General features: G+C 43.4%; 1 protein-coding gene across 1 annotated transcript in view; it reads left to right on the top strand.

Annotated features, from left to right (window-relative positions):
• spats2 (spermatogenesis associated serine rich 2) overlaps positions 1-12814 on the top strand; it is a 23467-nt gene extending 10653 nt beyond the window's left edge. The window contains 6 exon segments of the mRNA XM_063879957.1: positions 3543-3601; positions 5483-5592; positions 6644-6746; positions 7482-7585; positions 7587-7628; positions 8991-12814. Coding sequence (XP_063736027.1) covers positions 3543-3601; positions 5483-5592; positions 6644-6746; positions 7482-7585; positions 7587-7628; positions 8991-9239 — 667 coding nt within the window. The 3' untranslated portion in view covers positions 9240-12814.

Here is a 12814-nt window from a genome sequence, read left to right as displayed (position 1 = left end):
ATTACACCTGTGCGACAACTCCCGGCTTTAGGACTTCCAGCTTTAGGAATCCCGGCTTTAAGATTCCAGCTTTAGGAATCCCGGCTTTAAGACTTCCAGCTTTAGGAATCCCGGCTTTAAGATTCCAGCTTTAGGAATCCCGGCTTTAAGACTTCCAGCTTTAGGAATCCCGGCTTTAAGACTTCCAGTTTTAGGAATCCCGGCTTTAAGACTTCCAGCTTTAGGAATCCCGGCTTTAAGACTTCCAGCTTTAGGAATCCCGGCTTTAAGACTTCCAGCTTTAGGAATCCCGCTTTAAGATTCCAGTTTTAGGAATCCCGGCTTTAAGACTTCCAGCTTTAGGAATCCCGGCTTTAAGACTTCCAGCTTTAGGAATCCCGGCTTTAAGACTTCCAGCTTTAGGAATCCCGGCTTTAAGACTTCCAGCTTTAGGAATCCCGGCTTTAAGACTTCCAGCTTTAGGAATCCCGGCTTTAAGATTCCAGTTTTAGGAATCCCGGCTTTAAGACTTCCAGCTTTAGGAATCCCGGCTTTAAGACTTCCAGCTTTAGGAATCCCGGCTTTAAGACTTCCAGCTTTAGGAATCCCGGCTTTAAGACTTCCAGCTTTAGGAATCCCAGCTTTAAGACTTCCAGTTTTAGGAATCCCGGCTTTAAGACTTCCAGCTTTAGGAATCCCGGCTTTAAGACTTCCAGTTTTAGGAATCCCGGCTTTAAGACTTCCAGCTTTAGGAATCCCGGCTTTAAGACTTCCAGCTTTAGGAATCCCAGCTTTAAGACTTCCAGCTTTAGGAATCCCGGCTTTAAGACTTCCAGCTTTAGGAATCCCGGCTTTAAGACTTCCAGCTTTAGGAATCCCGGCTTTAAGACTTCCAGCTTTAGGAATCCCGGCTTTAAGACTTCCAGCTTTAGGAATCCCGGCTTTAAGACTTCCAGCTTTAGGACCAGTTTTAATATTTCCATTAGTGGCAGAAAAACGGGCAGTGCATTTTCTGAGAGTAGTCTGCTTGCATCCTCTAGGAAACAGTTAAATGAATGGACACCTTGACGATCATCGATTAGCTGCAGTTTAACTTGGTGTTTGAATCAGATTTTGACGCACTGAACGAAGCCTCTTCATATCGTGTTTCCAACCTAAGTGTGTCCTAACGAGAAAACCTGGACGCTTCAATCCACAAATGCACGCACTTACAGTGGTTGTTACTGACCTATCAGGAATCTGTTTCACCATTATGAACGAAGGTGAACCCGAGTCGGTGTTTGGGATCCTCTCCAATGTTTAATCTGTGCTTCCTGAAGCCGTGCTCCATCCCTCCACTGAGCCTCATTCTAACCAGGCTGCTAGTCTTCAGGTAATGACACTGAGAAGCTGTCCCATATCAGGAAGTTAAAGGATAGCTTGAGGCTAAAGGGAAGAGATGGTTATCAGCTTTCTCTTTAAATCTGTCCCTCTGAAGGAAGCGTCTCAGAGCGGCGCTGTGGACAGAAGCTCGATCCCTCTCTCTGAACTTTGAGTGAAAACGAGCTGCAGTGATCGCTGTTTTCTCAAAGGCAGACGGTCGATAAGCGAGACAGATGTGCAGCTCTTTCAGGGCTCTGTATTTAAAGATATACTTTGAATCTGAAGCTGACTCCGATACCGGTGTGCCGTACAGTGAGTTGTAACCCAACCCTGCAGGATGTTCCCACCACAGCTGGCTTTTGAGGAACTCTGAAAGAATTGAGTTCCTGTGTCAGAGTCTGCCGTGAAGAAGTGCTCTGTCGTGGTTCAGGAGGAGGGCGGGGGGGGGGCTTGAGACTTGCAGGACTAATACTGATCCTCTTGAATTTGACCCGGTATTCTTTTAAGGACGCACTGATCAGCCGACGTTTAATAACCTCTGTCTTACAGCTCAAATCTGTATTTCATTAAGAATTTACTGACAGTAAATATGTGGAGAATGTGTGACTCATTTCAGGACCGATTCTGCACGGTGCATCTAGCAATTATTCTGTGGATTTATTTATTTGATGTTAAAATTGATGTCTGATATCAATCAGATATTTGCATTTTCTAGGTAAGGAAAAGTCATTCCACTTTAAGAAACGCAATTCTGAGATATCATTTCATATAGGATTTGCCTCTGTAAAGAGACGGTGAGATCTAATGTGCAGTTTGAGCAAAAGAACGGCCCATTTATTATTACTGTTGTTGTTGTTGTTGTTGTTGTTGTTATTTATCCTGCAGCAGTTAGAGAGGGAGTTGCTTGTGTGAACTTTTGAATAAAAGCCTGTGTATTATTTCAGGAAGCTGCAGATAATGCACGTTATATCACTCGTCGCTCGCGGGTGTCACATTTTTTTTACTGAACCATCGATGTGTCAGAGTTCATTTTCCCCACCTTTGCCCCGCTGAACACGCTGGTCTACATGTGGAACCTGTGACAAATAATACCCTGTGTGTCAACCATCATAACCATCATAACCATCATAACCATCATAACCATCATAACCATCATAACCATTATAATAAGTACTGTGTGTTTGTTTCAGTTTAATGCAGGTCGTTCTTAAAACTAACGCATTTAAAGTCCATTACTGTGATATGGTTTTAATACGGAACACTCACGCTCCTATTGGCTACGCTCCGACACATTGTACGTGATAGGCTAAGGGGGGCGGGACATTGCTATGCGGTCGACCAATCTCCACAGAGCAGACTGGGCTCTGTTGATGTGAGATCCATTTAGCTCCTCACAGCTTGTAAATGTTGGCACTTTAACACAGATAACAGATCGTTGTGTGAGCGTTCAGCTCTGACTGCACTGCTGAGGTGGAGACTGATAGAATAATCCTGTTTTATAATTAGAATAATAAGATGATGTAAGTGTATAATACTAACACCTCAGCCGTTGACTGAAGACACAGGAAACCTCTGAGTAAACACGTCTAAAATACACAAACTGCTCAATATCTTTGAACCACAGTAGTATCAGCTCGAGTATCGGAGTAATCCTGGACCAGTCATAGATAATATTTAATGAATGATGCAGAGTTTGCCATGGGTGTCGCCTCGTTCATGCCAGCGGCGGGCGAACATGCACTGGAGTAACCCTTCATACCAGATATTACTCGAGGAAATGCCAAACTAAAACCTCTCTGCATCTGAAGTCCATTTAATCTGAGGTAAAGCCAGAAGTATTGTACCTGAATATATAAATGTTCAGTTTAAAGCAAAGAGGAGCCCTTCAGATCTGTCTGTTTTCAATACAAAATGTTCATGAATTTGACTTTAATTTATTTCAAATAAATATATGTTACAGCATTTAAATTGTAATAACTTTGTTTTAAACATTTTATTTATTTTTAATCTTTTTAGTTTCTGGAAAAAAACAGAAGAATAAAAAGTATTTGTTTCCAGAATATTTTTAATCTTCTGTTTTTATAAATTATTTAGTCGCAGTATCTTTAATGCCATTTCTTGCAGTGATTCAAATAAAAATAACAGCTCCTCCTCCTCCTCCTCCTCCTCCTCCTCCTCCTCCTCCTCCTTTCTTTGCTCAGTTTGATGGACAGAGAGGTGACTCTACTGGGAGAAATGGACAAAGTGAAAGCAGAGGCCAGTAAGTACTGCATCATATTTATTTCAACAAGTGGGTAAACTGAACCACAGTTCCCGCTGCTCCTCTCTCACACACACAAACACACACACACACACACACACACACACACACACACACCCCACCTGGGAGCAGTGTGTATTCTTCAGGTATAATTATCACCTGACTGAGGAGAGTCTGACCTAAATCACCTCCGGAGAGGCAGGAAGCAGATGTCCCAGATTCAGACTGCAGTGGTGCCTTCAGGGTCCTCGTATACCTCCTGTGTGTGTGTGTGTGTGTGTGTGTGTGTGTAACATGACAGAGCAGGACTGCATATTTGTACAAGTAGGCCACTCTGCTCCCGTCCTCTGTTGAGGGGAGCAGTGAATAGTGTCAGGTGTCTTTGTGCGCTCAATGCTGTCTTTGTGCGGCGCGACCGGGGAATTGAGAGGAAGGAGGAGAAACTCGAGCAGTTCTCCTCAAACATGTACCTTCTGCTAATCTGCTGCCTGATTCAGATCAGCTTCATTTTTAGATTCATTATTTGGTTCATGTCAGAGAAAACGGTGAAGGAAATCTCCATCCCAGTTTCTCAAAGTCCAAGGTGATGTCTTTCAGCAAATCTCCAGGCATTCACTGACATTAGAGCATTAAAGAAGTCCCTTAGATTTAGGTGAAATGTAGAGAGAAAATCCACCGTACTGAATGTGTTGCACGGTTCACCTAACAATTATTTTCTGATGAATTATTTGTCGTATAAAATGTCCAAAGTATGAGGAGGGGTCTTAAAATGTCTTGTTTTGTCAGTCCAGAATCAAAGAATACTCACTTAAAGATGAAATAAAACAGAACATTTAATATTTCAGAGACAAAAACTTCAAACTGCATGAAGATATTTCAGGATTAGGGCCACACATTTTTCAAAATAAAAGTACCTCTTTCAGTCATGAGACTTAAGTAATCATGTTGAGGGGGAAAGTAATAATTCTCAGGAATAATCTGAAAGAGAAGTCTGATCCTCCTGAGTCCACATTTTGGAAAAGGTTCTGATTCTGGAAAAAGTCAAAGAAAAGTTTAAATTCATCATTCTGAGGAAAAGTCATCCTGAGAGGATTCAGAGAATTCCTAATTCTGATTTCTTTTATCATTACAGGGAAAAGTCATACTTTAAAAAGTCATGATTTAAAAAGTCATTCTTTAAAAAGTCATTCTGATGAAAGTAAAAAGGTCACGTGTTTCTAATCATGCTCCACAGAAAGCAGCAGATCTCTCAATTCAAACGTGGAAAATGGGATTGCTGTTCCAGACGGCTTACACTACTCTCACTCCCTAATGCTCATCAGAATAGTTTCCAATAGCTGAGAATATTCATAGTTTTTCCATCACCTTATCACTGAACCTGATATCAGTCTGTCCCCCTCCCACATGGCGTCATCACGATATAAGACGTCTGTTCAGTGTGTCTAAAGTAAACATGGCGTGCTGAACATGAGGTAATATGTTCAGTATGTAGACGTGCAGTAAACACAACGACACGCGTGTCAGTGACTTGTGTGCCTTCAGCACATACGTGATATCTTGATGTGACATGAGTTATCTTTGACCCGTGGTAACTCTCAGATGCTGAGTCAGCCGCACTTTGTCCTCTCAGGGGACAGCTGATCCTCCGGGAAACTGAAACTTACGGCCCTGAAGGAAACAGAAAGAGAGCCCTTATAATCTGCAGCTGTTTCCTTTCTCAGTCCTGCTCAGGTTCATGTTAGTGCCTGTACTGTCACATGTTCCAAAGATTTTACTACTAGATTGAGGCATAAGTTACTTTGATATATCTGTAATATCTTTAGTGCACCTGCAGTTTCCCCTCTGTTTCCTTCTGTTAACGGTCCCTTCGCTGTGTTTCAGTGATGATCCTGGACGCCCGGCAGAAGAGGGCGGAGGAGCTGAGGAGGCTCACAGATCAGTCGGCCTCCATGTCCGAGGAGCAGCTGACCGAACTGCGTGCAGACATCAAGGTACACAGACAGTAGAGAGCTGGACCCTGAAGGCAGCATCTCCCTGGTCCAATGGGATTCCTCTTTACTCACACCTTTAGTTCAGCAGGATAATCTCCACACACTAACACCACTTCAGGATTTCTAAAGTAACAAACTAATGTTGGGCTATAAAGGAACTACAGCACGGTCACATGACTTCACCTCACCACCGCTAAGCTAAAGGAGGCTAATGTTGGGCTATAAAGGAACTACAGCACGGTCACATGACTTCACCTCACCACCGCTAAGCTAAAGGCGGCTAATGTTGGGCTATAAAGGAACTACAGCACGGTCACATGACTTCAGGTCACCACCGCTAAGCTAAAGGCGGCTAATGTTGGGCTATAAAGGAACTACAGCACGGTCACATGACTTCACGTCACCACCGCTAAGCTAAAGGCGGCTAATGTTGGGCTATAGAGGAACTACAGCACGGTCACATGACTTCACGTCACCACCGCTAAGCTAAAGGCGGCTAATGTTGGGCTATAAAGGAACTACAGCACGGTCACATGACTTCACGTCTCCACCGCTAAGCTAAAGGCGGCTAATGTTGGGCTATAGGGGAACTACAGCACGGTCACATGACTTCACGTCACCACCGCTAAGCTAAAGGTGGCTAATGTTGGGCTATAAAGGAACTACAGCACGGTCACATGACTTCACGTCACCACCGCTAAGCTAAAGGTGGCTAATGTTGGGCTATAGAGGAACTACAGCACGGTCACATGACTTCACCTCACCACCGCTAAGCTAAAGGCGGCTAATGTTGGGCTATAAAGGAACTACAGCACGGTCACATGACTTCACCTCACCACCGCTAAGCTAAAGGCGGCTAATGTTGGCTATAAAAGGAACTACAGCACGGTCACATGACTTCACGTCTCCACCGCTAAGCTAACGTTGGTTAGGGTTAGGGGTTAGGGTGAGGGCTTACCTATCTGAGTGGAGCACAACCAGGAATAATAATAAACTGTATTTCGCAGCTACTGATTATAAACCTTTGTCTTCTCTTCTTTTGTCTCCGCAGCACTTTGTGAGTGAGCGTAAATACGACGAAGACCTCGGGAAAGCTCTTAGATTTACGTTTGATCTGGAACCGCTGAAGGCCACCATCACAGGGTTTGGATCAGGTACATCTTCATCAGAGTTTACCTTAGTGAACATTTCAGAAATGACTCCTCCTAATACTAAAAATCTACAGATGCATCATTTCAGTATTAAATGAAGGTCATTTCCACAGCTAGGTTTGATTAGTTATATATTGAATGACCTTTTTGCCCGTTGTTTACAGTGTTTTACTCTTTCGTTCTTTAAAAGGGTTAGTTTTTATTAGGGCTGAATCTGAAATTGACATAATTTGCTCAACCTATACTGCAGGAGGTAAAGGAAACATGTTTGTCTGAATGAATAGTGGTGCTGCTGCAGAGAGGAGCCTGTTCACACAAAATATCCTAAAGATTTGTGGCACAAATTGCCTAAAAAAATGGCCATTTCTCCTCATATTTTGAATCATGTCACAACTGTAATATCAGTCCAAATGATATGCACAACATTAGAGCGGAGCTATATATCCATATTTAAATCCTACTGTATTTTGAATGTTGATCTAAGAGCAGATTCATCGCAGCAGAGCTCCCTCTAGTGGGCGTTTCTGGGACTTCATGCTTAGTGCTGCAGAATATATTTAGAATTAGAGGATTGGAACTCTCTGTATTTATTATAATCCGATCATGATGGGAGGCCAAATATCGTCTTACATTTAGGATTCTTTTCAAAGAATGTAACTTTGCCCACCGAGCTTCATTAGTATTTGTGGGGGGGGGTGGTGGTCTCGAGCTGTTTCTGATGTCCTCTGTTTCTCCCAGTTTACCATCCGCGGACAGGATACTCAAACCGGTCCCGCTGCAGCTCCACGTCCTCATCCGTCGCCAGCCCGAGCCTCGGAGAGACCCCCCCACCCACCCAGACCACAAGCCCCCCCAACAACCACCGCCCCCCCCCCGAACAAACAGGTGAACTCACTTCAGAAAATTCAGGTCCTTCATTTAAGTAAACATAAAAACCAGACCTGAACATCAGCAGGAGAGAACTCTTTAAAGTAGAGACTCTACATACTGATATACACCTGAACATCAGCAGGAGAGGACTCTTTAAAGTAGAGACACTACATACTGATATACACCTGAACATCAGCAGGAGAGGACTCTTTAAAGTAGAGACACTACATACTGATATACACCTGAACATCAGCAGGAGAGGACTCTTTAAAGTAGAGACTCTACATACTGATATACACCTGAACATCAGCAGGAGAGGACTCTTTAAAGTAGAGACTCTACATACTGATATACACCTGAACATCAGCAGGAGAGGACTCTTTAAAGTAGAGACACTACATACTGATATACACCTGAACATCAGCAGGAGAGGACTCTTTAAAGTAGAGACACTACATACTGATATACACCTGAACATCAGCAGGAGAGGACTCTTTAAAGTAGAGACACTACATACTGATATACACCTGAACATCAGCAGGAGAGGACTCTTTAAAGTAGAGACTCTACATACTGATATACACCTGAACATCAGCAGGAGAGGACTCTTTAAAGTAGAGACTCTACATACTGATATACACCTGAACATCAGCAGGAGAGGACTCTTTAAAGTAGAGACTCTACATACTGATATACACCTGAACATCAGCAGGAGAGGACTCTTTAAAGTAGAGACACTACATACTGATATACACCTGAACATCAGCAGGAGAGGACTCTTTAAAGTAGAGACTCTACATACTGATATACACCTGAACATCAGCAGGAGAGGACTCTTTAAAGTAGAGACACTACATACTGATATACACCTGAACATCAGCAGGAGAGGACTCTTTAAAGTAGAGACTCTACATACTGATATACACCTGAACATCAGCAGGAGAGGACTCTTTAAAGTAGAGACTCTACATACTGATATACACCTGAACATCAGCAGGAGAGGACTCTTTAAAGTAGAGACTCTACATACTGATATACACCTGAACATCAGCAGGAGAGGACTCTTTAAAGTAGAGACACTACATACTGATATACACCTGAACATCAGCAGGAGAGGACTCTTTAAAGTAGAGACTCTACATACTGATATACACCTGAACATCAGCAGGAGAGGACTCTTTAAAGTAGCTACATACTGATATACACCTGAACATCAGCAGGAGAGGACTCTTTAAAGTAGAGACTCTACATACTGATATACACCTGAACATCAGCAGGAGAGGACTCTTTAAAGTAGAGACTCTACATACTGATATACACCTGAACATCAGCAGGAGAGGACTCTTTAAAGTAACCCTGTCCCCCCCCCCCTCTCAGATTTTCCAGGGCAACCGGCGCACCTTCCAGGGTCAGGGCTACCACTCGGGGGGGCAGCGGTATAACGGCGCCTCGTACCACGACAGGAACGCCGCCCGGACTAACCACCGACAGCAGCACCAGAGTGACGGGGGCCCCTCCGGTCCCTCGCAGCATCCCCACAGAGGCCCCCCCAACCCAGCCACGTCCTCCTACACCCCCCCTCACAACGGGCTGCCGCAGAGGACTCCGCGGACGCACTGCCCCTGACATTAGGGGAAAAAAAACCTGAAGCTCAATCAAAAATCATCTACTAACCTGCCCGGTAACACCCCCTCCCTCACCATACCCCCCCCCCCCCCCCCCCCCCTACTAACTCCTCTCAATGAAGAATAGAAACAAGTTTACATTACCCGTCAGCTGCAGAGACGCCTGTCAGTCCTTCATCCTCCAGACATGAAGCTCTCTCCCTCTCTCCGCCTCCTCGTTAAGGGCTGGGCAATCAGAGGGAAATAGACCCCATAATATTTCCAATTAAGTGCCTGTTAATTGGGGGGATATTATTGGGTTGCTTTGACTAAATATTTACAAAAATTGAAATAATAATTAGAAGTAAAATGGATTTATTGATGAAGGAAAATAAGAAAGTGTGAAAACGTTCAGAGGATCACATAAATTCCACGCAGACTTTAAAACCAGGAGAAGACTTAATATTAAATATCCAAATTATAAGACGCTAATCTAAGGCTGCACATACTGTGCTATACTGTGCAATATCCAAAGCACATTTAATGCAAGATATGTGAAATATCTGAATTATTCTACAGTAAACACTTGTTTGCTGCAGGTCCAATACACTATAGGTCATTCTTTCCAAATGGTGCAGCCAAAATCACGATATTTCTGACCTAAATTGATCAATAATCATCAGTAATGTGGATTTGTGTGATTAAATTGGTGAAAGCCGATAAGAAAACAGCTGGAACACCCACATATTGCCCAGCCCTCCCTCTGCATATGTTGCTCCTGTTGCTCGCGTTCAGCTCTCTGATCCGTTTTGTCTCCCAGAGCCTCCGCCTTCACCGTGGAAAGAGAGAGAGAGACCTTCGTAGACGTGCAATCAACACTACAGCTGATCTTTAGGAGTTAAAAACATATCGAACATTTCCACGTTTCGGATATTACTGTCTGTACGATGAACATACAGCTAGCTTAGCATAAAGACCGTTTCCTCTAAAATCTGCCTAGCAACACCCCCAAATTTCACCAGTTAACCCTTTAAACGTTGCTGATCTCGTATTGAAATTTGTAAATACTTGGGTTATTGCTGGATCTGCACAAACAAATCTCCTCCTCCTCATTTTTCAGGCAAACATCTCAAAATTGAAGATATGATATTTAAATGCTAAAACAAATATTGTGATTTACTGCTTTTTCTCTATCTTTTATATCCGATTAAAATCAGTGCACCTACTCTCGTGTCTGCACCATGAATAGGAAGCTCACTTAGCATAGCTGTTTCCTCTCCTAATGACGCAGAATCTGCAGAGCAGAACTCTTTGGATGTTCATTTTGTAGAAAAATGACAAACTGGCTTTTCCCCGGGTGTTGCTCGAGGTGCACGAAATATCTGCAGCTTTTTGGACAATCGATTCACCCTTAAAGTCATTTTTCATACAAACATATCTTAAAATGATGTCTCAAAATGTGAGATGTGAAGCTTTTCTCAGCTTTAAATCATCTAAAATCTTTGGACGTTTAGACTCCACCTTGGTCTTTAAGATTCTAGGATGGACTTTTGTCTCTTTCTGACCTTTAATACCAAATAATCACCAGTTTGAGTCGAGCCGAGCTAGACGTTACTATTGCTTTAAGGCTTTATGCTAAGCTAAGCTGACTTCATACAGACATGCAGTCAATCTTCTCATCCGACTCTCTGCAATATTTCTCTAACATATGGAGCTTTTCCTTCAGACGGCAGTGCATCGTGCTGGTTCTGAGGCTCCAGAGGGCTGATCCGGTTCCTTCCACACGCTTCATCTGCACACATTTTAAAACGTGCTTGCCTTTTAGTCACGAGAGAATCACATTTGCCTTCTCCCTCCCAGCGTCTGCATCATGACTGTACGTTAGCGTAAGATACCACCCCCACCCCTCTTTTTATAATCCCACATGTGAAGTAATCAAGCAGATGAATGAAGGCTGTAGATTCCTGAGGGAACAGGAAGCTGTTTCCTCTCCTAGTTTTGTACATACAGTGTCTGCAGGCCGCTGCACCGGCTCGTCTTCCTCGTTAAAAACTGAATTTATTATGTTATTTTCTTCCATCCCCCTCCTCCTTTTGGGTTTCCTGGACCATGGGGAGAGTTGCGTTCTTATCCTGAGATATTATGTCAGTTCATTTCGTGCAGAGCAGAGCTTCTTTGGTTGAAATGTGCTTAAAGTATGGTTTAATGAAGAGGAATAGTTTGACATTTTGAGGATTTTTGATTCAGTTTAAACTCATAGAGCTCGTCTTTAGAAGTTCAACCACTATTTTACTTTGATTTGCCCAACAATAAAAAGCTCATCTAGAACACTTTGCAAATATCTGGGACATTCCTGCTTCATCAGAGGTGTTTAATTCCCTCCTCTAACTCGAAGGTCTATCAGACAGCGCAGACCTCCACCAAGGCCACTCCATCAGTAAAAACATAACCCTCCTTAATTTGAATCGGCTCCAGAGTTGAATCACTTCTTCCTGAGTGAATGTTTCAGCTTTGCACCAAATTTCATGAAAACTGGACTTCCATCTTTTCTGTAGTCGTAATTTAAAACACATAAAGCTCGTCTTTGATGCAGAACTTTAACCACTACTTCACTTTGTTTTTCCCAACAACAATTAACCAATTACATCTGAAAACTTCCCAACAAAAATGTGCAATTCCCGCTCCATCAGAGGTGTGTTGTTTCATTTCCAAGCAGAAAAGCCTCCTATAACTCCAAAGGCTATCCGAGAGCGCCGACCTCAACCTGAAGCAGAAAGATAACCCTCCTTAATTGGATTCGGCTCCAGAGTTGAATCACTTCTTCCTGAGTTAATGCTTCAGCTTTGCACCAAACTCATAATCCTTTTAAGAAAGTGACTAAAGGCTGTGACTAACGACACTATCCTTAGGGGATGCTCAGCTGGCGACCCGGCCACAGAATCACTCTACGTTAGAAAGTGCAAATCATCTTTCCTCAAAATGTCAAACTGTTCCTTCAAATCTTTCTCAAATATCTGATCGACTGGACTTTCTCGCGTCTGCCGTTTGCAAGATGAACATTTATTCCGGTGAATCTGTTTAAGACTCGGACCGCTCCTCTTCTCTGTTTCTCACGTTCAGCTCTTCCTCAGTTTCTCATTCCTGCTGAATATTGAGTTATCTCCAAACAGAAATAACTGCGTCTGTTTCTCAAGCTGCTGCCTTTTGGTTCCTCCGCTCCGCCTTCCTCTTCCTGTTTGCGTTCTACCCCCCCCCCTGTATATACATATATATGTAGCTGTGTAAGTGGGTGCTCACATGGGGCATTCTGTATGTGATATTCATATTAGGCATCCTGGAGGTGCGACCTGTCCTCCAGCAGAACCTCGTCCTCCTTTCTGAGACAACTGTAAACTCAAAGTGCCTTTTCTTGTCTCCCCCCCCATCCCCTCCCCTGATCCATTGACTCCCATCCCTCCCCTCCACCAGAGTATGGACCAAAGACATCGACCGTCCCCCCTCCTCCTCTCTGCCCGTCCCCCCTCTCTGCCCCCCCCCCCCATCTCCATTCACTGAATTGCACACTTTTCATTTACTACGAATAAACAGTTTGCAATA

Source organism: Eleginops maclovinus, chromosome 1 (assembly GCF_036324505.1).
Source record: "Eleginops maclovinus isolate JMC-PN-2008 ecotype Puerto Natales chromosome 1, JC_Emac_rtc_rv5, whole genome shotgun sequence".
Lineage (NCBI taxonomy): Eukaryota > Metazoa > Chordata > Actinopteri > Perciformes > Eleginopidae > Eleginops > Eleginops maclovinus.
The sequence above is the reverse complement of the archived record's forward strand: the minus strand, read 5'-3'. Positions and strand labels throughout refer to the sequence as shown.